The sequence below is a fragment of the Halichondria panicea genome, chromosome 1 (genome assembly GCF_963675165.1).
Source record: "Halichondria panicea chromosome 1, odHalPani1.1, whole genome shotgun sequence".
Classification (NCBI taxonomy): domain Eukaryota; kingdom Metazoa; phylum Porifera; class Demospongiae; order Suberitida; family Halichondriidae; genus Halichondria; species Halichondria panicea.
The window spans coordinates 4558538-4583159 of NC_087377.1; the positions used below are offsets into that span (position 1 = coordinate 4558538).

Consider the following 24622-nt stretch of genomic DNA (forward strand, 5'->3'; position numbering starts at 1 on the left):
AGGTGATAGGTTTTAAGAGTGCACTTTAATCTGGATTATAAGTGTATTTTCTAAGTTTCTTTCCGTGTGAATCTTTAATCAAGTCAATCGTTCATTACTCAGGGGTATTTAGCCAACGTCACATACATTGAAAAGTATTATATTAAACATAGTAATTGCACAGTCATGTTGTTTTGTCATAGTATCTTTAAATGAAAATAAAGATCATGTGACCATCATGTGACCAATTAACATGAAATTTCCTTGTAAAAAAAAGTATTTGTTCCAGCTTACTAATAGTTAGATCCTGGAATCCTAATGTACATATCATATAGACTGATGAAACCCTGCTGCGCAAAAGCAGATTCATATAGGTAATCATGGTCTACACAAACAACATGCTAAGATTTACTTGAATTGTCCCTGAGATCTCCTCCTAACTTTATTGTTTGGCTGCACTCTGTCTTGCGCAGCAGGAAACAAGTTCTCTACTATCTAGTTAAGGCCTTTAATAGCTACTAGGTAGCCTACAACAAATCCATTTTCAGGGTTTTACTCGATCAAATAGCTACGTCAACTTCAGTAAGTTAAACCATAGATAATAGAGCACAGAAATCAGGCTTCTATTGGTTCCTATACTCTATAATTATACGTGATATGTTATAGGAGTGCTCTTGAATCTAGATTAAAAGTGCATTTCCTAAGTTTCTTTCTGTGTGAATCAATCCTTGTTGGTACTTGATAGGCACTTGAATCCAGATTACATGCATGCAAGTGCATTTTCTAAGTTTTCCATGTTAATCTGAATCAAGTTGTTTCAATGATACTCTTCAGTGCGAGTGCATTTTCTTCTGTATATAATTATAGGTATTTGCTTAAATCAGGTTTCTGTTTGATAGAGTAACGGTATAGGTTCCTACTCTTTAATTAACCAAACTATGTTGGTTTGTAAAAGGTGTTACGAGCAAGTGCTTGTTATACCATACTGAGTGGGTGCATGGTGTGATTGATGCATGGAGTAATCTATTTCTAGGAACGTGAGAGATGCTTATGGAATGCATGTAGCCTGACTACACCCTAATTTGGTAGTGTGTGTGAAAATACAGTGTGCATGTACATGCAGAACTATAGTAAGGAAAAATTAAGTTTGAAATACCACTATTAATAGTGTAGGTATTGCATAGACGGTTTTCTGGTACAGTTTTCCTTTTGACATCCGACCTTTATTATCAAACGAAGACTTTTGTAAGTTATGAGCTACATAATCAATTAGACACTGTTTAGGAAGTTTCTACATGATTTAAAAGCCCAAAGGCTAGTTGTATAGTATCCCCGAATGTAGTGTAGCCCTGAGGGCTTCTAAATTATGTGCAAACTTCCTATAAACAGGAACATGCATTTTACATAGCAACCATGATTTGATTTTCTAAGTGAATTACATGATTATGCTTCGGTGCGCATGCGCAAGCGAGGTATACGGTAGTGTGTTTGTGTGTCTGTGTGTGTGTCTGTGTAGACTGCTACAGCTGCTCAAGGATGAATCAAGTGCAAGTAAGAGTTTCTATAGGCTTCTAGTCATGTTTTCTTGGATTTTAATTCGTCGTACTTAGTAGTTAGCTCTGCGCTAGAATGCTAGCTATTGGTAGCTGCAAGAGTGAGAAGAGAACTGCAAGGCTCTGCTTAGTCGGGCGCTGCCGCCCTCTACCGTTGCCCGGAAGGAGGTCGGGAATCAAGCCTATCCACAGTTTTGTTCTGTTGTTGGAATTCCAACAATTCCACCAGCTCCAATCAGATTGCAGTATCTCTCAAGGGGATTGATCACACCCACTCAACTGTACCACGTGTGAATTTTGCACACGTTGGATTGACTGAGAGGCGAGGCCAACACCCACTTTAATTCATCGCTATTGGTTAGCACCCACATAGAATGAATGATATTCATGATACTATTGCGTAACAGGCCAGAACAAAACTGTGGATAGGCTTGATTCCCGACCTCCTTCAAGGAGGGCGGCGACGCTCGACTAGGCTCTGCTGATGGCCATTAATTTTAGACTTGAACTTTTGGCATCGATCGTTTTTAACAACAATCATGATCGATCATTACCCACTCTTTAAGTTTGCATGCAGTAAAATAATTATTGCAAAAATAAGCTATTAGTAGCTTTATGTTATGTAGCTTTGGCATCTCCACCGAGGCATCAGCACCTTCGGTGCTTTAATTCATTTTAAAAGTAAGTACATGATTTTCTAAGTTGAATAGAACACTACCTTTAGCCAATCAGATTGCAGTATTTATGGATTATTGTCAGTTAGACCATGGATAAGAGGGATTAGAAACGAAAATGTTTGCGTGAAACACTCCGCGTTATTGGGTGTGGCTAAAACTACAAAGGATTATATTTATAGTCAGCATTCTCATTACCTGTCTTGCTGCCATACTATGTGCTGTACATAGAAATGGTGAAATTGATGTTGATTATTCTAAAAAGTAAAAAGTAAAGAGAATCTAGCTCTAAAAGGTCGACTAAGCAACGCAGCCACTATTACTAAATGTGACAGGCTCTGGGAAAACCAAACTATTGGAGCAAAATTTATAATATTGAGCTACAGCTAAATTTATGCCTACAGTATAAAATCTCAAATAAAATGTTATTGGTGTATACATTTTAGCCTGCTCCAATAGTCTGGTTTTCCCAGAGCCTGTCACAAATAAATAAATGCTATACAAGAAGGAATAGCTCTTACTATGAAGTCGTGGGAGGTCAAGACCCGTGGTGTCTCAAAAAGTATACTTGAAGGACTATATACTTTATGAACAGTACAGCTTATCCATAGCATGAAAAGAATCCTATATAATTATAGCACTTAGATACATAATAACCAATTGCAAGTCAAGCAATGTCCTTTGCTGTTTCGGCTTCACAAGCAGGGAAAGAGAAAAGTTAACATGGAGTATTTCAAGCTAAACTCAATAAAAAGTATAAAAACAAAGTAAAGACAACGGACTTAGAGCTTGTCAGTGGTGTAAACTTACTTCTCTAGAGTACCTCCTAGATCCTGAGTGATCGCTAGTTGATAAGAGAGCTAGAAACAGTTGAAATACAACCTTAGTATGGTAAAAACTAAAATATTCGCAAGCGCGAAATCATATCGCGGAGTGTTTCACCCGTTGACACAGGGCGGCTTGGTCGTTTCCAATCCTTTTTCTGTTCTATCTATGGTTTAGGAAGTTTCTACATGATTTAGAAGCCCAAAGGGCTGGTTGTAGTATCCCGAACGCAGTGAGGGTTCTACTAGCCCTGAGGACTTCTAAATCATGTGGAAACTTCCTAAATAGTGTCTAAGCCCCTGATATAAATTATGCTTTTTTTCACCCATTATTCTATTCAGTCTTTAATTCTTGAAAATGTGCCTATTATTCTCATAAAAAATCAGATTATTCTCATAAAAGTGCAAAAAAATGCGACATATTAATTATAGACAAAATTAAAACGTAGACATAAACACAGCACATGTACACATGCAACTGACACATGACATAATTAATATAATCATGATTTTCAGTGTTATCTTGCTGACTTGAACTGATCTAACTTCAGCATTTTTTGATGAAAACGTCTTTATGCAAAACTTAATGTAATGATCTTTACCAAAAATGGACATTAATTTGTGCCCAATTATTTTAAGACTAGCTAAAATAAAATTATTCCGAGCATAATTTATCAGGGCCTAGTCTAAGCATTTAGATCATAGAGCAACCATGAGTATTTAGCCACTCCTGTTCTTATCTAATCTTTGCTACATAATTTTCTAAGTGAAGTAGCTAAGTACATGATTTTCTAAGTTGGATAGAACACTTCCTTTAGCCAATCAGATTGCATGGCAAACATGATCTAACTCTTGTTTAGTTACCCCCTCAGGTATCGACGAGTGTGTTACTTGCATGGACAACTGCGATGAAAATGACTGTGTTGTTGGTGAGTGGGTGTAGGTGTTTTTGGCAGGGGACCATAATTATAACTGTATGTACAGCGCATATATATAGAATGCCCTTTTTATCTTGGTTGGTTAAAATTATTATTCTCATAAAAAATGATCATAAAAAATCCGATTTTTTCCCAAAAAATGTAACATAATTATATTGACCACTACCTGCAACTCTTCGAATTAATGAGGTTGTAAACTTAATGAATATACAACCTCTTAGTCTAAAGCATCGATTATGATTATGTATTATGACACAATCAAAACTGCTATAGCTATATACCATGTACTGTACTATGTTATACAGTAGACTCTCGTTAATCCGGTCACCCTTGGGACCATGCAGCTTGGCCGGAATAGTGAGGTGGCTGCAGCTCAGGAAATAGCCGCGGCTTAAAAACGACCTTACCTCGAATCTAATGACTACTTTTGCGGTTCTTGTCTCGAGGATAATGTAGGATAATAAATTATTCTCTTCTCTATTTAAGTGTAATCCAATTTTATTTGGTAAACCACACCCAAAACGTCATATCCGGCCGTAATACACGTATAAATTACATTGAAAACCTTGTTTGGGACAGCCAGCACTGGCCGGTAAACAGAATAGCGAGTGGCCGTACTTCAGGGTGAGTTTTGTGCAGTAAACATATAGCTAGCATTCCGTGCCAAGCCAAATGGCCGGTATATCGAGGTGGCTGTACTTCAGAGAGCCGGAATAGCGAGAGTCTACTGTAATGCATTAACCTAAATAATAAATTATTATTGTGACTTGTGCTCTCTCTCCTTTATTAATAGGCTCCGTATCAGTCGACAGAGTGGAGTTCTTCTACACCTATGGTGGTGTCTACATGTACATCTACTTCAACAACTTGATGGAGAATCCATTCTACAATGATGAATCCTCCTTCTTCGAGCCATTTGATAGTGTGTCTGATGTACCATGTATTTTGAACCAACTTGTTTTCAGAAACACGGACACGAACGCAACATTCCAGGCTGAATACCAGGGTGCTTGTACTTCCTTCGGTAGTAACTTGATTTTAATCCGCATGAATCCTAGAGATTTTCTCAGGCTGCTTTCTAACAAGTTTATTGACACCAACTCAACTACTACTGTCCCCTTGGAGATGTACACTGCAGATATGCTTGGAACTCCTTTCAACCTTCGAATAGAACCAGACAACCCGTTTGAGTTTGACGTGAGAGTTATCCTATCCTCCAATGTAGGGGTTAATGACCTAGATTATTGGATCAATGACAGTATTCTTTTGATTCATTTCAATGCTTTCATTGAGGTTGCTACCGTCAATGCTAGCAAGCTATCACTCTCTCTCAGTTTCAACCAGGATAATGCAAATAACACTGTTAACATTACGAATGGTGAAGTACTGAACCACTCTCCTGGCTTAACATCATCTGTAGCTATTAGACTGTCTTCTAATGATCAAGATCTGCTCGCAAGCAAAGGAATATGCATTATCATTCAGGACTGTTACCTTGGCATAGAAGAAGGATTCGCTGCTGCATATTTTGGAGAAGAAGTTTCTCCGACTACTAGCTACAGAGTTCGTAATATCCGGAGAGCCCCCACAGGTGAACAGAATGCATGCATGTGGTAGTAGAAATGACTGTATTACAGGTATTCTTCATTCCTGTGCCCATGCATATCTATCTATATTTCCCACCTACTACACTTTTGCCATGTAGTCTAGTGGGGTTTAACTGTCATAAATTGGCACCTCAGGGCTACAAGGGAAAATATGGCTCATAAATTGGCACCTCAAGCATATGCAACAAAATAAAAATAATGATGTTTTCGATGAATGAAGATGAATGAAATGTCTTGCATGAGAAACAAAATGTCATAAATGAAAACATGGAGTCGGGTGTAGTCTGTAGACTAGTCCATCAAAAATTCTGCTGTGTGAGGAGCTGCTTTAGAGACACTCTGGGAGAGGGCTTGGGCTCAGGCTGAGCTTTTTGCTCACTAGCACTAGTACTGACTGCACGCACTGCACTGGGCCTGTTCAGCAAAGAAAAAGGAAGCCGTTTTAATAATAATAATTATAAGAGTGGCTATTTTAAGCTTACCTTTGCTTGCCTACTAGCCTGGCATATAGCTGAAGAGAGCTGGTCAGCCTGTCTAGAGCTAGCTGTGTTGTTTCTTCTGGCTGGTTGCTGCGCAGTAAATGGAGGGAGGGGCTGACTAATTGAACAGAGAGGGGGAGTGGCTCTGTACCGTTCGCTTGGAGGGAGGGGCTGGCTGCTCATATTTTGTCCCAGCTGCGCAAGGCTTTGAGTATGGACAGCAGCCCTGGTGTGGACGAGCTCTCTTTTCCTAGTTGTCTTCTTGTTTGAAAAGTGTTGCTATGTGGTAGTCATGTAAGCTTATATAGGCTGGATGCATAGCAACCAGCCAGCCAATCAGATGGGACATATATCAATTAATGCACAGTGCCTCGGGTTTATGACAGTAAACCACACCTCCCACTCGGGCTACGCCCTTGTAGTCGGGAGGTTTACTGTCATAAACCCCTCTACACTGTACATTAACTAATACATAATCGGTGTATGAATTTAGTTAGCCTGTGCAGAGCAAAATTAATCAGGTCAGTTGTAGGTACAGATGATCACTACCCAGAAAAAATTAACACTTCTCTATGTTGGCTTTGATTGTTGTTATAATTATTATACGCAAAGCGCGAACGTAATTTGGTGATTATTAATAGTATATGGCTAAGAGTGCAATGTGGGATTAATAGCACGAGTAGCTATCAGAGCCTCCAAGTAGAGACTTTTCTTTTCAGTATTAATCAGCTCATTTTTCCGTATTTAATGATAATCTTTAGTACAAAACATGGAAATGAGATGAAATGCTGTTTAGTGGCTTTTTAATTGCCCTGCCCCTTCAATAAAGGGGCGTGGCAAGCGAGACTTGGCTTTACAAGATAAATTCAGTATAGCTGTCTTTCAGTATCAGACTCACTACCAGTATAGGGCATAGAGCTACTACAGCTGTTATGGATGCTACTAGATCATTCACTGTCAACTATAAGGCCAGTTAACTTATTCTGTAAGCTGACAAAAGGTCACTTCTAGTCTTCTAGATCTACATGTATATCCGTATTTTTGCAGTTAATTCCGTATAACCGTATTAGAAGACAGAAATCCGTATAAATACGGAAAAAACCGTATACTTGGAGGCTCTGAGCTATACTATTGATTGTTAATCGTTTGTGATGCAGTTTTAAGGACATTTTTAGCTGCAGTTTCAGTAAAAAAATTAGCCGCGGCCGTTATTCAAACGTGCAGTCGTCAAGGCAGTAATTGCACGTGTTTAATGATGACGTGCAATTACTGCAATTACTGCCTTGACGACGTGCAATTACTGATACGAGATTAATCACTGTACGAATCACAGTGAATAATATAGGACAACGTATTTATATAATAATTATACTCCAGATTCTGAGCCAGTGACTATGTCTATTCAGCTGGACTACGTTGACGGGTTGGCTTTGAACTTAATTCTCAACCTGGGTCAACCATTCACAGTTCGATCAACTTCTATCGGGGAGAGGATTATCAGGTTAGGCATGAGACAAAGAAATAGAGCCTTATAATTTAATAAAGAGTTTGCTTGTATAACATAAATTATAATGTGTCTATTTATTATGTAATTGTCAAAGTAATGCCTCACCTCCCCCTACCAGGGATAGGTGGGGATTAGTTGGGGATTAGACTTGAAGTTGCTCCCCTACCTATAGGGGACTTAGACAGATTACCTGATCCATGCATTGGGTCAAAGATCAATTTAAGATCGATCACATGATGTCAATCAGTTATCTTCTCGCCATGAAGAATTGTATGATACAGGTCTATAATTCCCACATAACCCCATGTTGTACTAGGGGCTACCAGGGGGTTAGACCAAATAACATGCCCAAAGGTAGGGGTATTAGATCATGTGATTTGTCTAATCCCCGGTAGGGGGGAGGGTGGGGCATTAGATTGACAAGTGCATTATGTGTACATGTGTGTTTATATCTGTGTGTATTTGCACAACACTCTCATCCATACAGTGTGACATGTACAAGCAGGGACACTAACAAACACGTGAACCCTACACTAGAGATTGACAATGGTGCAGTGCCTATTCCTCCTAACTACATCCATAATGATTGGCCCAGCTCCACCACCTTGAATGCATCCAGAGGGCTATACGAGTCTGGTTTGCAAGGTTACCATACGTGCAGGACAGAAGGTGACACTTTCTTCAGCCCTCACCTTCTGCATCCCAGTAAGTATAGAGCACGTACAAAGCTTACATGTAATTGTATGTCCGTCCAGCAGAAAAAGATTGCATTTTCTACAGAACTGCCTATAACCTGTTCTCAACTTAGGCAGTATACTTTAGAAAATACAATATAATACTTTCTCTGCCTGAATTACCTCCATTATACGTGAAGTGTATATATACTAATTACCTTCGATGTGTTAAATTTGCTTTCTCTCCATTCACGACAGGTAATGGTCGCATCTTTTTCTATCAAGGATCCTCTATTTCGGTTGATGTATATGAGGATATTGTACTCCGCTTTGCACATTCCGACTTTAATGGAAATTTTGAACTTAATTGGTTCGATGTATATAGATCTACTAATTTTGATACACCACCTTTTGAGTTCCGTTTTGAAATAAACACACCATTCCCGTACCATGCTGAACTGCACATCATCAGGACCCGGTTTGACTATCAGGGAGAGTATTTTATCAATTACCATGGTAGTCTATGGCCAAACTTCATTATCACTGTCAACGGTATGTATACTTTAATAGCAACTCTGACCATAATTATATTCATGTGTTTAGCTATCACTTCATAATGATTTAAAATTATTGCAAGCATAAAGTCTACATGCATAATCATTATTTTTTCCCACAGATCCTGAACTCACTATCTACCCACCGGTCCTGACTGTGCTCAGCTCTGACCCTCCTGATACAACCGCCTCTCTCACTTGTACCTCTGACAATACAAATGTTCCTGTGCTCTTCCCTGGAGATTACACCTCACTAGGCATTACGTCTACCTACTTGGATGATACCAACAGCTCTGTAAGATTGGATTTTGAGCTGAACAAAAGCCTTATTAGCATGCTAGAGGGGGTGGAGTTCATCTGTGAGGCTAGGGACCCAGATGATTTTAACTCCATTGTATCAACTGCCAGTTCTGTCTTCAGGAAAGTGTCAGGTATTAATAGTAGTCCCTCAGGGTGCGAAATAGTACTTCTATAATGATTAATCCCAACTAACTTCGATTGTGCATGTGTACGTTACTGCAGCTCCTCTGTCTCTCTATGCAATTGAGCCCGACAGTAGTCGTAATCAAGTTATGGATGGTGCAATGATCAATACAACCAGCTCGTTTGAATGCCTGTGGTATATCAATTCCACACAAACGGATATTGAAGTTATCACTGATGCCTTGTTCTGGAAAATCAACACCCTGCAGCCCCCAGAAGAATTCGAGTTCACTTCAGAATTTAGTGACGAGAATTTTGTAGTCACTACACTCGAGAATAGTATCACACTGAATATTCTTGGCGGTTTCATTGGAAGTGTTTCTTGTATATATGGCGACGACAGTATACAGATCAACGTTTTCACTCAAGGTAAGTGTGTAGATGCAATACTTTGCTCTGTAATTTGCGTGTGTAAGAGTTAATAAAAAGTGGTCGTGACAGCTATATAGTACCGTATGATTTGATCCAGAATCAATACGCCTATCTAAGTTGAAAATATCCACTCTACGTATTTCTCTCTCCTCAGCTCTGGTGTTGGGTGTTGACTTCATTCCTCCATTCTTCCCTGATGATGCTGTGGAATTGTTTGGTAGTGATGATGGTTGTTCACAGCGAATTTACTCAAGCACTGGAATTCCGTTTGGAGCTGCAACACAACAATACGTTCATGTGAGTTGAAGTTACGTTGGTATAATTTTCATTAATTAACTTGATCCACATGACACAAACACACACACACACACATATATACACTCACTTACACAATGACTGCTCTAAAATGACTGTAATAATTATAGTGTTTCTTTCCTCTTGCAGGTCTGCACGAATGGCATGCTGACTGTTGGCACTCCCCCACTCTTTCTCGGTACAGCATCAGAACGATTCCCTACATCTGATATCAGGATCAGCCAATCAAATTTGCTTGCTCCATTCTGGAATGACCACGACGGCCGTGACCTCACCTCTAGTGTAAGGTACAGAGTGTACAATGATGCTGCTGGTGACCCTGATGGTTTTATGAACATCGTGAGCTCTTTTATATCAACCCGTATCGATGCTGAAATATTTGGTACATTTGTTCCCACTTGGATGCTAGTAGCCTCTTGGAGGGACGTTCCTCCCTATCCTCACACTGCAATAGACAGAGGAAGAGTGAGTGCTGTGTGTGTGTGTGATTGTGTGTGATTTTATGGAGGGTATATACTGCATAAAAATGTGCCTATAACTATGTGTGCATGTGTGTGTGTGTGTGTGTGTAATTAAGTTATATAACTATAATTATTATATAGGCTAATTAAATTTGAAACTCGAAGTAGCAAAGTTTTCAAGCCTCAGAATTAAGGCACCCACTTCAAGGCCTATATATATAGGTGTCATTGTAGTAATCGTATGAACCATTCTCTTTCACATTTCCAGAATTCGTTTGAAGCCATTATCATAACTGATGGTGTAGTAACCTTTGCTGTCTACACGTATAACTGTGATGATCTGCAATGGGGTCAGTCGCAGGATAGTGACTATTCTACCATCGGCTACAACATCAATCCAGCCTCATTTTTTGGTAGTGATCCCCGAAATTTGTCTGCTTTCCAAGATCATCGTCTTTCAAACCTTCCCATGAGCGAGATGATTGCATGTTCCAGCCTTGCTAGAGGATCACGTTATCATAATGAGGTGTATTATATCGGTCAATCCATGGATACCACACAATTGGCACGTGCAGAATGTACAAGCACTATAAACAATGATACAGTGTATAGTGACATCATCAACGAAACAACACTAAGGGATGGATGCCCTTGCAACTTGGCTCAGGCTTCAAGAGACTTTGCTTATAGTTTCATTGATATGTTTGCTTTGACATTGGATCCTGTGTATGACAGGCAGTTCTGTGTGACTCCAAGATTTCTCCAGACAGACACCATTCTCTGTTGCTATGGGTGAGAGAATTACGTATGTATCAGTGTATGGCTTGTGCCTTTATATATTACGCTCAACCTTTTATTTGTTCTCCCCACAGGCTAAATGACGGTGGGGCACTCAACAATGCTAGTGGTATCAGTGGAGTGGTGGCGTACAGTCCTAGCTTCTTCCCAAGAGAGTTCCTTGATAACGATTACAACTTACGTCGCAAATGCAGCATAGGAGGTGAAGTTGACACACTGTACAGGACTAGAAGACCTCCAGTGACCTGTGCCATTTATCAGCCTCCAAGAAGAAGTGAGTGTTGATGGCACTTGTGAAATTTTATAGCTACTTATCACATAATTATTAGGAATTATCTTAATTTCCACGTTGTCAACATGGGCTAAACTCTAGGTGTGATATAAGTATACATGGCCCCTCAAGTTCATCCGCCTCATATCACATATTAAACATGCCCAGTTCATAAGATCATGGCAGGCAGGAGTACAAAGATGTTTAGAAATTCGTTTCTCATTATTTAGTACGCGTAAAATGTCATTACCATCGCGGTTTGTCTTTGACACCACAGAAACAGAACACTTGTGATAAAACTTCAATATCCTGGACAAAGTTGCTGCTACCAGAATATAGACAATTTAATAACAATGAATGTGTGAAAAAATTATACCTTCACCAACAAGTTTGCTTGAGTTCTATCGCTAAGCGAAAAGGCACCCAAAAACCTGATAAATTAAGTTTGGGTACTTATGTAAACTATATGAAATCTAACCTCGATCCTAGGCCGCATTTCCTCGAAGAGTGAGGGAAGGCTAGTGAAGGAGGCTTTACGAAATCATGCATACTTGTGTTAGCTAAGCTATTCAGGAGGGTTATGTCAGAGTTCCAAACCTTAGCCGACAACGATTGGTCTTTCGATTGTCCACTATAAAAAAATCTTGCTGTTTACCACATACCCACGTCACACAATCTTTGGTTGCTATGGAGAGCTTTTTGGATTGCTTTATATCATTCTTTTACCTAGACAATGGTATCAGTAGTATTTCTTTGTTACGCAGAACCTATAACTACTTTTCATTTCACAGAAACTGGGCGATAACCCAACTTGCTTTGATACTCGACAGGAGTAAGACATTGTAGTAAACAGAAGTATACGGCAATCCCATAACATATCTATTATCTGCAGATTAAACTGATCTTTAACTAACCATTAAGCAACAGTACATGTTTTCTGTCAGTATATATCGTGCAGCTACAAAGCAGTATCTATTCTGCATGTAAATGTTCTGTACACATACATGCACACAAAACACACACACACACGCCAACACACATGCACACACACAGCCTTCTGTACTGGTGATCCTCATCTCACTAATCTTGATGGAACTAAGTTCACATTCAACGGTTGGGGAGAGTACATTTTACTGGAATTGGAAACAAATGACACCACATTCTGGGTGCAAGCTCGTATGCAACCACTCGTAAATTCTAGCGCTACTGAACTAGGTGGTTTTGCTTTTGCTATGAGCAGGGACACTCCTGTAGAAGTACGTAAGAAGAATTGAATATGTGGTTTGAAATGTTTGGGAATTAAGATTGCCAGTTATTTTAATCATTATCCCTCTAACAGATTCGCCTGAATGCAACTAGACAGCTTGAGATTCTAATCAGTGGAGACGATGTAACAGACCAATTAGTCAACGTAAGCTCTTCTATATCCACTGACTTCTACTCTGTGTCTCGAAGCAGTTCCAATTCCATTCTGGCCACGTTCCCGAATGGAATGGGGTTAATGGTGACTCTCTCGAGCATGCTCACCTTCACAGTTATCATCCCTGATGCCTTCCGTGGATTAACTAGAGGTATATATACATGACGTTCATAGCTTTTTGCACGCGAATAAGAGCACTTCAGGAGCTTTCTTTTGAACACCTTGCGCTTTAAACTTAATGTGTTGTGAACTTAGTCATTTGTTAGAGGTATATGTATGTACTATATAGGGTACGTATTTTCAAGCTTAAAATTACGTAGATACATTTGTACAGAGTGATGCATGACCTCATATTAAAGACCCTGCAATTTTATGGGTTTTTGTAATTTTATAAGTGTTGGTAAAATTTGCTATGTGATACAAATGCTGGTATAATTATGTGTAAAGTGTCCCTCTGGTTATTGATTAATGGTTGATCCTCTTGCAGGAATGGTTGGAAATTACAACGGTGATGTCACTGATGATGTCAGATTCCGAAACGGAACTTTAGTGCCTCTTTCTGAATTTTCCTTTCGTATACTACACCAAGTGGGACTATCATGTGAGCTATATTAACCCTGAGTACACTGCTACTGCCAAATGGCCTGTGTGTGCTGACATCATTATAGATTGTAATATATATACATACAGTCTCGTACGTATACATTGTACGTATAATTGTTGCATTTTGAGTGGGCAGATCAAAGGAAACACTGTGCCAATATCTGCCATATGGCACAGGTCAAGCCTTGAACTGTGCCACTATCTAGATACTGGCATAGTATGGCTGAAGTTACCTAAAGCCCACCCTCTGCCCAGTAACCTGAAACGGTCCCTTTTATAGTATAACACTGTTAAACAGATTCAGTGGTAGGCAGAAAACGTTTTTCATGCGTCTGGTGCATTCCACAGCCACCACAAGTAGTTGAAACTAGTTGTCCTATAAAAGGAGTGATGTGTACACGGAAAGGAATGCACAAGGAATGCAACAAATCAGTTGTTACACAGCTCACTCGTGCACACATTGGATATATTGGCTCAGTAGTGCACTTGCCCTCGAGGCATTTCAGTTATTGCGTATCCTGAGTAAATAACGTATATAAATTATAAGTGTACGTACCTTGAGATGTTACATAATACTGACTATATTATTGTTTGTACTCGCAGGGCAACTAGATGCTTCAGAGTCTCTCTTCACTTACCCTGAGGGCTTGACTGCCGCAGACTTTGCTGTCCTTGACCATGATCCACCCTACCTGGATGAAGTGGTAGCAATGGCATCAGCAGAAGTGCTTCAGGCGTGTGGAGATAATGTCGAGTGTATTTTTGACACTATGGAAACAGGAGACATCAACATCGGCCTAGAAACTATGACGATGATTTCAATAATTGACGAAGATGAGAGGCTAGCATGTAAGTTAATTATCAGTTTCAATGAAATACGTAAGTGATGCCCTGTGAAGCTTTGTACGTATAGTGTACGTAGTCTTTACAAGTTGTGTGTACTTCAAATGTGCCGAGGTATTGCTCATGCCCGAACATTATTAAGGCAACAACGCACTGTCTTACTATACTAATTGTCAACTTCATGCAACTACAGCCAACTTCCCTCCCATGATCAACGGCCCTGACACTCTCTATGTGATGCTGGGGGAAGAGGCTGAACTAGTGTTCAATGTGACTGATGATAAGGGCAATGTCAATGTTACAGTGGTGGATGGACTGCCAGCTGGGGCCACTCTACTATCTGCCCCCATTGACAACTTTACGGTGGAGTATACATTCAAATTGCAGCTTGATACGATTGCTGATATTTCTCTTGTGTTTTTGGCCATTGATGAGCTGGACTCTGGGTCAACTCTGGAAGTGCAGGTAAAGATGGTTCAAACTGTAAATTGATTTGACCAGGGTGACATGGTACATTTGGAGCGTCAGTGAATTGATCACCACAATGTCATGCATGGATATACATCGCTTTGAGATTTCAATTACCGTATTATAGCAGGGATATTTCTGAGGGTATAATTATATTATGTCCGCGGTTTCGCTTATTAAGTATGTACCCCTAACATTTATACTGACGAATTTAATATTGCATGCATGCTGCAAAAGGCTGCTATTCCACAAAAATTAAATCCGCGAAAACCTCTCTAACGGTCATTCCGCGAAAGTTTATACCCTCGAAACATACCCGCTGTAGTTTATAATATACAGTGTATAGTATAATTGTATACGTACTAGAAGTACTTGTAGAGGGTACTTAGATATTTCTTGGAGGGTTTTCTGATAATTGTATATATTATAGGTTGTGATTTGTGCTTGTGTGAACAATGGCAACTGCACACTGGAGGGAGTAGTGGATCAGAGTGCCAGTACTGTCGTCTCAAACTGTCTATGCCCTCAAGGTATACATATACATGTACATGTTTTGTCTTCTGGTTAGTCTATAAGATTTGTAGCTGTCAATCGTACACAAGATATTATAGTAGAAGTACAAACTGTGTATACACGGTACACTGCTTCAGGTTGGGAGGGTGACTTCTGTGAAGATGACGTCGATGGTTGTGCCAACTTTGACTGTTTCATGGGTGTGGATTGTGTGGATGTCCCTGCTCCAGGAGTGGGGGCCATGTGTGGTCCATGCCCTGACGGGTATCGTGGAGACGGGTCAAAGTGCGCCGGTAAGATCCCTATATAGCAATAAATTATGTATTGTAATAATTATTATCATGGTACGGTAGCTATAATGTGTATAGATTTTAATTATGTGTGGTATAGGCTTTATAGGAGCATAGTTTAGACGCCTACAATTGTAGTGTTCATGCATTTAAATATGCATGGCTTGCTTTGGTATATATATAATTGCAATTAAGCTATTAATCTCCTCAGATATCAACGAGTGTAACGGTACCCACGGCTGTGCTCACTTGTGTGTTAACCAACCGGGAAGCTTCGAGTGTGCCTGTTACCTTGGTTATGAGCTCGTTAACCAAACAGAATGTAGAGGTACTTATTATGTGGATGAGCTGTTGCAGTAGCTATCTTTGATGGCCGATATAACTTCAGTTATAGCGATGTCCAAATACAAAACTGAGTATGAATGTATAGCTCTTTGAGAGACCTGTAATTATTAAAATCATAGTTATTGTTTTCGAATTTCAGACCCAATGCAAATCTTCAATTGCTACTTTACATTAATTTTCCCGTTTGAAAATTCTTTCAGACATAAATGAGTGCTTGTTGCTCAATGGTGGTTGTCATCAGGTCTGTAACAACACAATCGGAGGGTTTGGTTGCAGCTGTGAGGAAGGTTACACCATCAACACTGACAACGAAACCTGCCAAGGTACGACCATCCATGCACTATACCATAAACCTCCTCTATACTGGTTAAAATTCTCTCTCTGCCAATTTATTCCCCTCTACATTTATTTCTACAGTTGACCCAGTAGCGATGTGTAATGCTAGTAACAGTTGTGCACAATCTTGTGTGAGATTATTTGGTGTTGAAACCTGCGACTGTCTCCCTGGTTACAAACTGGCATCCAATGAGATGGACTGCACAAGTACGTTAGAGCATCTGAATTACCTTTTTTATTTCGAGCCAGAATTTCAAACATGTTAACGTTTACACAATTGAGTATTTAAAGCGTGCAAATGCTTCCATTAAGAATGCATGTCCATTGTAGACCTCTTTGGAGATGGTTCTCTATGCTTATCAATAGAAGACTCCACTATAATACATGTATGTATTGTTTGCTTCTTCCACCCCTCACAGATATAAATGAGTGTCTGGAGGATCCATGTGAGCAGATCTGCACTGACTTGGAGGGAGGTTATGAATGCTCGTGTCGGGAGGGATACCAACTGTTGTCTGGTGGGAGATGTACCGGTGAGAATAGAAAAAAGACAGATCATTTACAGCTAGCCATTGAAGTCTATTGTGGTCACCCATGCACCCTCTGTTATTAAAGCCAAGTTAATGCATGGGCCTCATGCAAAGTCTCCATAACATGTGTTTGGACCTGTGTTAGTAGCTATAGGCCACCTTTTTATTACAGCCACTGTTGGTTTGCCCCTATATAATAATATAGATGATCGCTATATTGACAGGTTCCTCACTGTGTATACTTTAGGCTTTAGGTATTCTGTGTAATAAAATACAACTGAATTCGATGTTATAAAACCTATAAACTATATGTAGTTGTGCATGGCTTCAATCATCTCCTTATTAATGCACAGATATCAACGAGTGTTTGGTGGCAGCTATGGACATATTTGCCCCTGACCTTTGTGGACCCTCCATGTTCTGTGTGAATGTTGAGGGTAACTACAGCTGTGAGTGCCTGGCCGGTACACTACTAATGGATGGAGTGTGTGAAGCTGGTAAGTGCTAAGCAATTAATTATTTTGGTCTGTTTTCGAACTGCTATCGTATAGCAGGTAATTTTCGTTGGTTCAAATTTCGTACAATTAATATTTGTACAGCTCATGCAGGATATTTAGAACGTATTGCGATAGAATAATTTCGTAGACAAGTTAAATTTTGTTGTGATGCTCTATATATAATAAGAAAATAACTCGCTATATACAGTATGTATAATCATGCAGAAATTGCACCGCGAGCGGATATTATATAATACTAAGTTTAGCACAGCACAAACAGATATACATGTCATATTACCTACACCCACATGGAATCTGAAAACATGCCGGTGGTCAGAAAAATCTGAGCTAGTGTATCTTAAATCATTTCTTATACTGTATCGCGTGTGACCCTTGTTACTCTGGTGATGGAACTGAGTACATGGGTGAGTGAGTGTAGTAATACCATGCATGCAATAGATGCATGCATGTGGTCTTACTTAATGAGTGCTGTTTTTCTGAAACTGAGTATAATAAGATTGAGAATTTACAACTACATGTATAGTTTAGTTTCACGTTTTACTCGGTTATTCTAAAATGAGTCATTAATAGTGAAGTATTTAATTGTACCTGTACGTAGATCGAGGTCAAATATTAACACAAGGTACAGTAAATATATACCGTTACTCTACCGAGATTACGCCCACGTCCGAAATTACGCCCATCCCCACTTTTTAGTGCATAGGCTAATTTGTCTCGAGAATACACCCACCAGAAAGTATTTGTCAGTGCATGCACTGACAAAGAAAAGGTTTACCGTCTTGTTCGATTCTGGAAATGGTCCACATTTGGAACGACAAAAAAATTAAGAATTGGTTCTTAGAATAGGGTAGAGCTAACAAAAAGAACGATTATAGTGACAAGATTGCCTCGAATATAGCCGCTCAAAATTTCAAGACCTCAAACGTTTGTGATATTAGCTATATCTGCACTCTAAGTAGTATTCTATCGAATGTGTATCATCAACAGCAGCATTTATAACTGAGCATGGATTGTAGAATAATTAATAATTATGTGCTTTGAACTGTATTTTATAACCGAAGGTTGTTGGTTATGGTCGTGCTAACTAATTAACTAAGCACCACAATAAAATGGAAATGGTTCATAAATAGAACAAAAAGTAACTGCGAGTTGGTTCTTCTATCGAGTGGTTTCGTAATTAGAACAAAGGCGGCAGTTTATTGGAATAATTATAGTTAGATCCAGGCCAATAACTTACTCATATTTGCAAGTATAAGAGACCGAGACAAGGACAGTCTTCTCTGAATCTCTTGTTGAAGACTCTGAAAGTGACAAGGACTGATGCAGAATCTTGACTCTTTATACCCATGCATTAATTACCATTGTTGTACATGTATATTGATGTATTTATTGTATTTCAAGAGCTGGCAAGCCTCAACGCAGACAGAAAAGACTCAGTTTCTTAATGAGTGGGCTTAATTTCGAGGCAAACACGTTTTGAGGCAAAACTACTGCTTTCGAAATTAAGCCCATCCCACCTGTAGCGCTTTGTAGCATGCAATTAGGGTGGGCATAATCTCGGTAGAATACGGTACGTTGAATCAGGAGTACTCCTGGTTGCATGTACGCACACCAGGCATTATGCGTATAACTTCTCTAATGTCATGCATTTATCGCTCTGCTAGAAATAAAACACTCGTATGCATGCAGGTACGTGGTGGTTAGTATACCAACCACGTCTTGCAAAAATAACTATATACCTCTTACTACTATATAGTTTAGCTGTTGCATTCAATAAAGGATCCAAATGGCTACACATGATTGTACAGATATAAACGTAAATATAACCTAACTCCTTACTTGCCCACCTCCTAATGATACTCTTGCCCCGTCCCCTTTCATCTCAGATATTGATGAATGTGATGATAATCTGGATAATTGTGCTGAGGAAAATGCCGAATGTACTAACACAATAGGCAGCTTTACTTGTGCGTGTTATCCTGGTTACTCTGGTGATGGAACTGTGTGCATGGGTAAGTGTCTGTGAGTATACTCTGTCGTGGGTGTGGTTTTACGTAATGGATCTGGAACTAAATAACTTAGTCTATAAGCATAGCCTCGTTCCCAGCTAAGTTGTCTCTAAAATAACGCTAGGTCGCCTAGGCTTGGTATTGATTGTATCCAGGCGTGGTTAGAACAAAAAACGAGATTTTGCAATTAAGGTCAACACACCTGTCGATAAGGAGAGAGGCAGTGTTGATCCTACCTACTACCTTGTAGTCCATCACAAATGGTAGTTTCATGTTTACTCGGCTGTATCCTCGTGCACGGAATCTCAATCAATAGTGCATGGTGTTAATAGTGAAGTATCCCAGGGTTTGATGGTCGTAGAGGTACACACTTGTACTTGTGTTGGCAGTGCTAACACATAGTGCAGTAAATATATATACATGCCAGTGTATGCACAACATCTCCAGGCATCATTGCTACATAATTATAACGTATAATTTATAATTCTTTTTTTCAAATTGTTTGTCGCTCTGTTATATACAAACTGCTATAACTTTTATTAGAACACTCAGGTAAAATTGATTGGGTTTCTTGTATACCTATACTCTCAAAAACGGACGTATCAAAAATATTGATGCACTATGATTGATTATAATTATTCCGCCCCTTTTATCTCAGATATTGACGAATGTGACGATAATCTGGATAATTGTGCTAAGGACAATGCCGAGTGTACTAATACAATAGGCAGCTTTACTTGTGCATGTGACCCTGGTTACTCTGGTGATGGAACTGTGTGCATGGGTGAGTGAGTATTATATATATACAATTTCATGGATGTGGTCTCATGTAAATATGGGTCTGGGTTCTCCGGAACCAATTGTATTAGAGTGTACTAATATACAATAGGCATGCATTAACTGTAAAGTATTGCAATGATTGTCGTAGAGGCATGTGCACACATATGTATACTCATGCGTACATCACACGAGAATAATATTATACCGGGGGTATTGCACCATTGCATGTACAGAGCATGTGCTACTATTTCATTCCCATACAGACACGGACGAGTGTGCCGCCGGACTGGACAACTGTCACGTCAATGCCACCTGTTCTAACTCTGTCGGCAGCTTCAGTTGTGTCTGTGATGATGACTTTTTTGGAGATGGCATCATTTGTATGCCTGGTATGTATACTGCTATCTGATTAGCAGGGCATTTGTAGCGTTTTTATATTTTCACTTCTACGTTCCCTGTTAATTGGTTCTCCAAGGATGTCCTCTACTATAGTAGAGGACATGCTTGGAGAACGCTACATTTACAGCTTACTGAAAGGAACTCCTTCAACTTATACAGCGTACTTATGTCACACATTCACCCCACACACACACACACACACACACACACACACACACACACACACACACACACACACACACACACACAGATGTTCAGTTAAGCCTTGTCCCGGACCGATACAGTGTACTGGAGGGAGAGTCACTTGACGTCACTATGAATGTGTACAACCCAAGCAATGAAAATATCACGGTGTCTGGATGCTTCCACATCTCGAGTGAGTAGCGGTTAATTAGTGACAGGGCATCCTCATTGATGAAGTTAATTAGTGTAGGGCATCCCCTTTGACGACACAGGGGCATCTGGTACAACAATACTGAAAACAGAAAGTGCATGGTTTTTAATTTTTTGAAGGGTTGTTTTGTACGCAAACTGTTGATTTTAGACCTGGCCTTTTAATGGCTAAATTTCTTCAAGAGGTGGCACTATAATTATAATAAGTGAGGTTCTATGCTTGCACTGCTATTAGTTCAGTGTGCCCAACTATACAGAAACCCACTCACGCAGTAACCATGATGATTTTGTTCCGCCCACCCCAGAAATCGAGCTTTACGTATCGTATTCTTTTGACGTGCACGCTGGAGCCATGTTTGTCCAAACGGAGACCATCATGTTTCCTGGTGACGACATACTAAACGAAATGGAAAAAATGAACGTGGAATTGGTATTGGAATCAGACAGTAATTTGGTGACAATTATGGATGGATACAGTACCGCCAACGTTATTGTTGTCGACGATGATAGTAAGTCTACAAGTGTGAATGCTATGTGTATCATGTTGCGATATTATGAGAGTGAGATGTCTGATTGGCTAACTAGAGTTAACAACACAACACGACATGCACATGATCATTCATAGTAGTTTTGTATCCTCAATATAGGAATAGTTCACACTCTAAACACATAATCTCCACCATGCAGTTGTCGATGTCGGCTTCACTGAGACGGAAGTGTATGTACTCGAGAGTGAGGGTGTGGTGCATGTGTGTGTGGAGCTCCTCCAAGGGTCAGGCTGTCAACGCCCCATCGTGCTACGTGTGAACACAAGGAAACATTCTGACGCCACCTTCCCTGCCAATAGTGAGTGCAGGCATGGTGTGAGGTGTTTGGGTGGTGGGGTTATGAGAGGTCACACTTGGAGTGCAATAAAACGTTCCAAATAAAATAAAATTAAGGATAAAAACGGGTTGATACTAATTTTGGCTCTTTACTTCTGCTGTGTCGGATATTATTATTATGTACTTGTGGTGCTTCAATGTCAGTTTCGTACTTTCTATATATATAAGTGCTGCATAATTATTATTATCCGGAGAACTGCACATAAATAATCTAAATTGTTGATTTGGCGTTCTTATAGTATTCAATTTGAAAGCTATTTGCATGTGCTGAGACATATACAGAACATTTATTTGTATAGTGTGCTCATTTTTATTCGAGGCTGCGTGCATGGTCTACAAAATTAGTACTCTCTTATATACTTATATACAGCCTCTGATTGCTCTGCGTTCTAATCCTCCTCTCCCCCTGGCCTCCACACACACACACACACACACACACACACACACACACACACACCTGGCCTCCACACACACACACACACACACACACACCACTGCAGAAGGTGATGACTTCGAAACCTTACGAGAGATTGGCTCGATCAACATCAACGCTGAGGAGGGCCAGACAGAATGTTTCTACGTGAATATCGTGAACGACGATTATTATGAACAAAATGAAACATTTAAAATCATGTTGGACGTCGTGGACGCTAACGTGTTTGCACTGGTTGACATGGTAATCGTAACCATCATTGATGACGACATTGCTCCTAGTAAGTACAGAGTGCATGCATCACACTTCGTGACCTATATACTACATACTATACATATAATAATACTATACATTATAATAATAATGAGGATATACCGTATAGTGGGGAACATATTTAAATTGCCAATTATACACTTCAAAATACAATCTCCTCATGCGCAAATTAATAATCGCTGCATGTTAGCACTTTGTTACTCAGTCTATAGCTATAGGAGTTGCCTATAATATCTATAACTGATTGTTTTGTTAATGTACTTTCTATCCTCTCTCCACCTGCCCCTCTGCCTCCCTCTATAGTTTTCTGTCCTGAACTCAGCATTGAAAATGGTGAAGTCACAGTAATGGGAGAACAGACACCTGGAACCACCGCCCACTACAGGTGCGAGCAAATTCATATACTATACTTATTAATACAAGTTTGCTTAATCGTGAAATCCCCTAAGCTAAAAAAATTGACACTTCTGTACGTTGCTACAGTTGTGACGAGTTCTACGTACTGAGTGGGAATACGTACCGAACCTGTCAGGAGAATGGAACCTGGACTGGAGAGGATCCGGAATGTGAACGTGGACGTAAGCAGTATAATTATATTCATAAAATACAATGCTCACTAAACTGAGCATCAAAAGTACATTTATATAGCTTACGAAACAGCAACTTTTGGGAGAACATTTAATCCTATTGATAGACCTTTCACCAACCATTAAATTTATACAGTTTCACATACCAATTAAGGAAAACTGAATGCTATGGTGTAGAACTGGCACAGTACAATATCTTAAAACATGTTCTTATCAACCTCCCCACTTCCAGCTTTCACTGCCTCGTGCCTGTCCTCTATGGATAGCATCACTGGGCCTCTGATTATCAGCTGTAGCACTGTGGGACCTGCCGCCATCGTCGACATATCATGTGACTTTGATAATGGTGTTCGCGTTAAGGAATGCAGTGAGTAGCCAGTCACACACGACGCTTGTTCCACTTCATTTATTATCTGCATTCTTAACTATAATACAGTTTAGTAATTCGGCTTTCTGTATATCACGCAGCTTCTCTTCTGAGCATCGACTTCCTTGACTTTGATGCTGGAATCCATACACTAGTCATCACCTTCACTGATGCGGACGGAATTGCGGTTCAATCGAGCTTCTCCTTCAGTGTACCCTGTGAGTGTGTGTGTGTGTGTGTGTGGGTGGCGGGCGGGCTTACGAACTGTTACAATGTGTGGGAGTATGGGGCGTGGTATAAGTGGATGGGTGGTGTGTGTGGTGGGTGAGGGCTTACGAAATTCCCAGCTTACTCTTTAATATTGTCATGACATGCATACAATAATAGAATATATAGTCAGTCTACATGCACACAAGTTGGGATAATGCGGCCATTGCAAATTCAATTAACTGTACAGTATATACCAGAGTCACATGACTGTATGTATATAATTATGTACACGGCGTGCATGCACGTTTGTCTGCCCTGTGTTCTTATATACGCCACTGTGTATCATCAAGTGACATAGGTAATTGTATAATTATGCAATGAATCATGATGTAATGCCTTCTCTTCTCTCTAGTTGTGTGCCCGAGCCTGAGCATTGGAAACGGTGATGTGGATATCATGGGTACAATGTTCAAAATAGGATACCTGGCTGGGGCCATCGCTAACTACAGGTGGGTGTACTTATGGTGATGGGAGAGTTTCAGTAGGTGCCTTAATTGAGTAACTTTTTTTACAGTATAGGTTTACGAGTGGACTATATAGTTCAACTATAAATTGATGAATGAAATAATTATTATTGTTACATTCTCAATACTGTGTCATATTTTTTGCACTAACTTCATGTTCAGTTGTGACAACTTCTTCATACTGACTGGGAATGAGTTCAGGAATTGCCAGGCGGATGGAACCTGGGATGGAATGGATCCGGAATGTGAACGTGGACGTAAGAGCAACTATATAATTTTATTCCCGTTTACACGAGGCCTTCAATTCGGATTGGGTTCGTGTAAACAGGCCTTTTGACCCTTTAGTCAGACATGCAAGTGTTAGTTGTGAGTAAATACAAAGCTCAAATGCAGAGGCGTTTTACACAT

The 24622-nt window shown here is 39.8% G+C and overlaps 1 protein-coding gene across 2 annotated transcripts in view; it reads left to right on the top strand.

Annotated features, from left to right (window-relative positions):
• LOC135334213 (uncharacterized) overlaps positions 1 to 24622 on the top strand; it is a 30244-nt gene that overhangs the window by 1346 nt on the left and 4276 nt on the right. The window contains exons 2-37 of one of the 2 annotated variants that reach the window (XM_064529317.1): positions 3891 to 3959; positions 4762 to 5559; positions 7432 to 7555; positions 8049 to 8266; positions 8494 to 8787; positions 8912 to 9220; positions 9312 to 9641; positions 9799 to 9941; positions 10089 to 10424; positions 10689 to 11212; positions 11293 to 11492; positions 12543 to 12745; positions 12829 to 13060; positions 13397 to 13510; positions 14116 to 14361; positions 14549 to 14820; positions 15254 to 15353; positions 15474 to 15629; positions 15838 to 15954; positions 16172 to 16294; positions 16389 to 16514; positions 16727 to 16840; positions 17191 to 17334; positions 19242 to 19367; positions 20023 to 20148; positions 20408 to 20533; positions 20794 to 20919; positions 21242 to 21445; positions 21624 to 21782; positions 22321 to 22533; positions 22830 to 22911; positions 23010 to 23104; positions 23346 to 23480; positions 23582 to 23698; positions 24103 to 24199; positions 24377 to 24471. In XM_064529317.1, coding sequence (XP_064385387.1) covers positions 3891 to 3959; positions 4762 to 5559; positions 7432 to 7555; positions 8049 to 8266; positions 8494 to 8787; positions 8912 to 9220; positions 9312 to 9641; positions 9799 to 9941; positions 10089 to 10424; positions 10689 to 11212; positions 11293 to 11492; positions 12543 to 12745; positions 12829 to 13060; positions 13397 to 13510; positions 14116 to 14361; positions 14549 to 14820; positions 15254 to 15353; positions 15474 to 15629; positions 15838 to 15954; positions 16172 to 16294; positions 16389 to 16514; positions 16727 to 16840; positions 17191 to 17334; positions 19242 to 19367; positions 20023 to 20148; positions 20408 to 20533; positions 20794 to 20919; positions 21242 to 21445; positions 21624 to 21782; positions 22321 to 22533; positions 22830 to 22911; positions 23010 to 23104; positions 23346 to 23480; positions 23582 to 23698; positions 24103 to 24199; positions 24377 to 24471 — 6993 coding nt within the window. The remainder of the gene's footprint in view (positions 1 to 3890; positions 3960 to 4761; positions 5560 to 7431; positions 7556 to 8048; positions 8267 to 8493; positions 8788 to 8911; positions 9221 to 9311; positions 9642 to 9798; positions 9942 to 10088; positions 10425 to 10688; positions 11213 to 11292; positions 11493 to 12542; positions 12746 to 12828; positions 13061 to 13396; positions 13511 to 14115; positions 14362 to 14548; positions 14821 to 15253; positions 15354 to 15473; positions 15630 to 15837; positions 15955 to 16171; positions 16295 to 16388; positions 16515 to 16726; positions 16841 to 17190; positions 17335 to 19241; positions 19368 to 20022; positions 20149 to 20407; positions 20534 to 20793; positions 20920 to 21241; positions 21446 to 21623; positions 21783 to 22320; positions 22534 to 22829; positions 22912 to 23009; positions 23105 to 23345; positions 23481 to 23581; positions 23699 to 24102; positions 24200 to 24376; positions 24472 to 24622) is intronic. The other variant, XM_064529327.1, reaches the window with a different exon arrangement.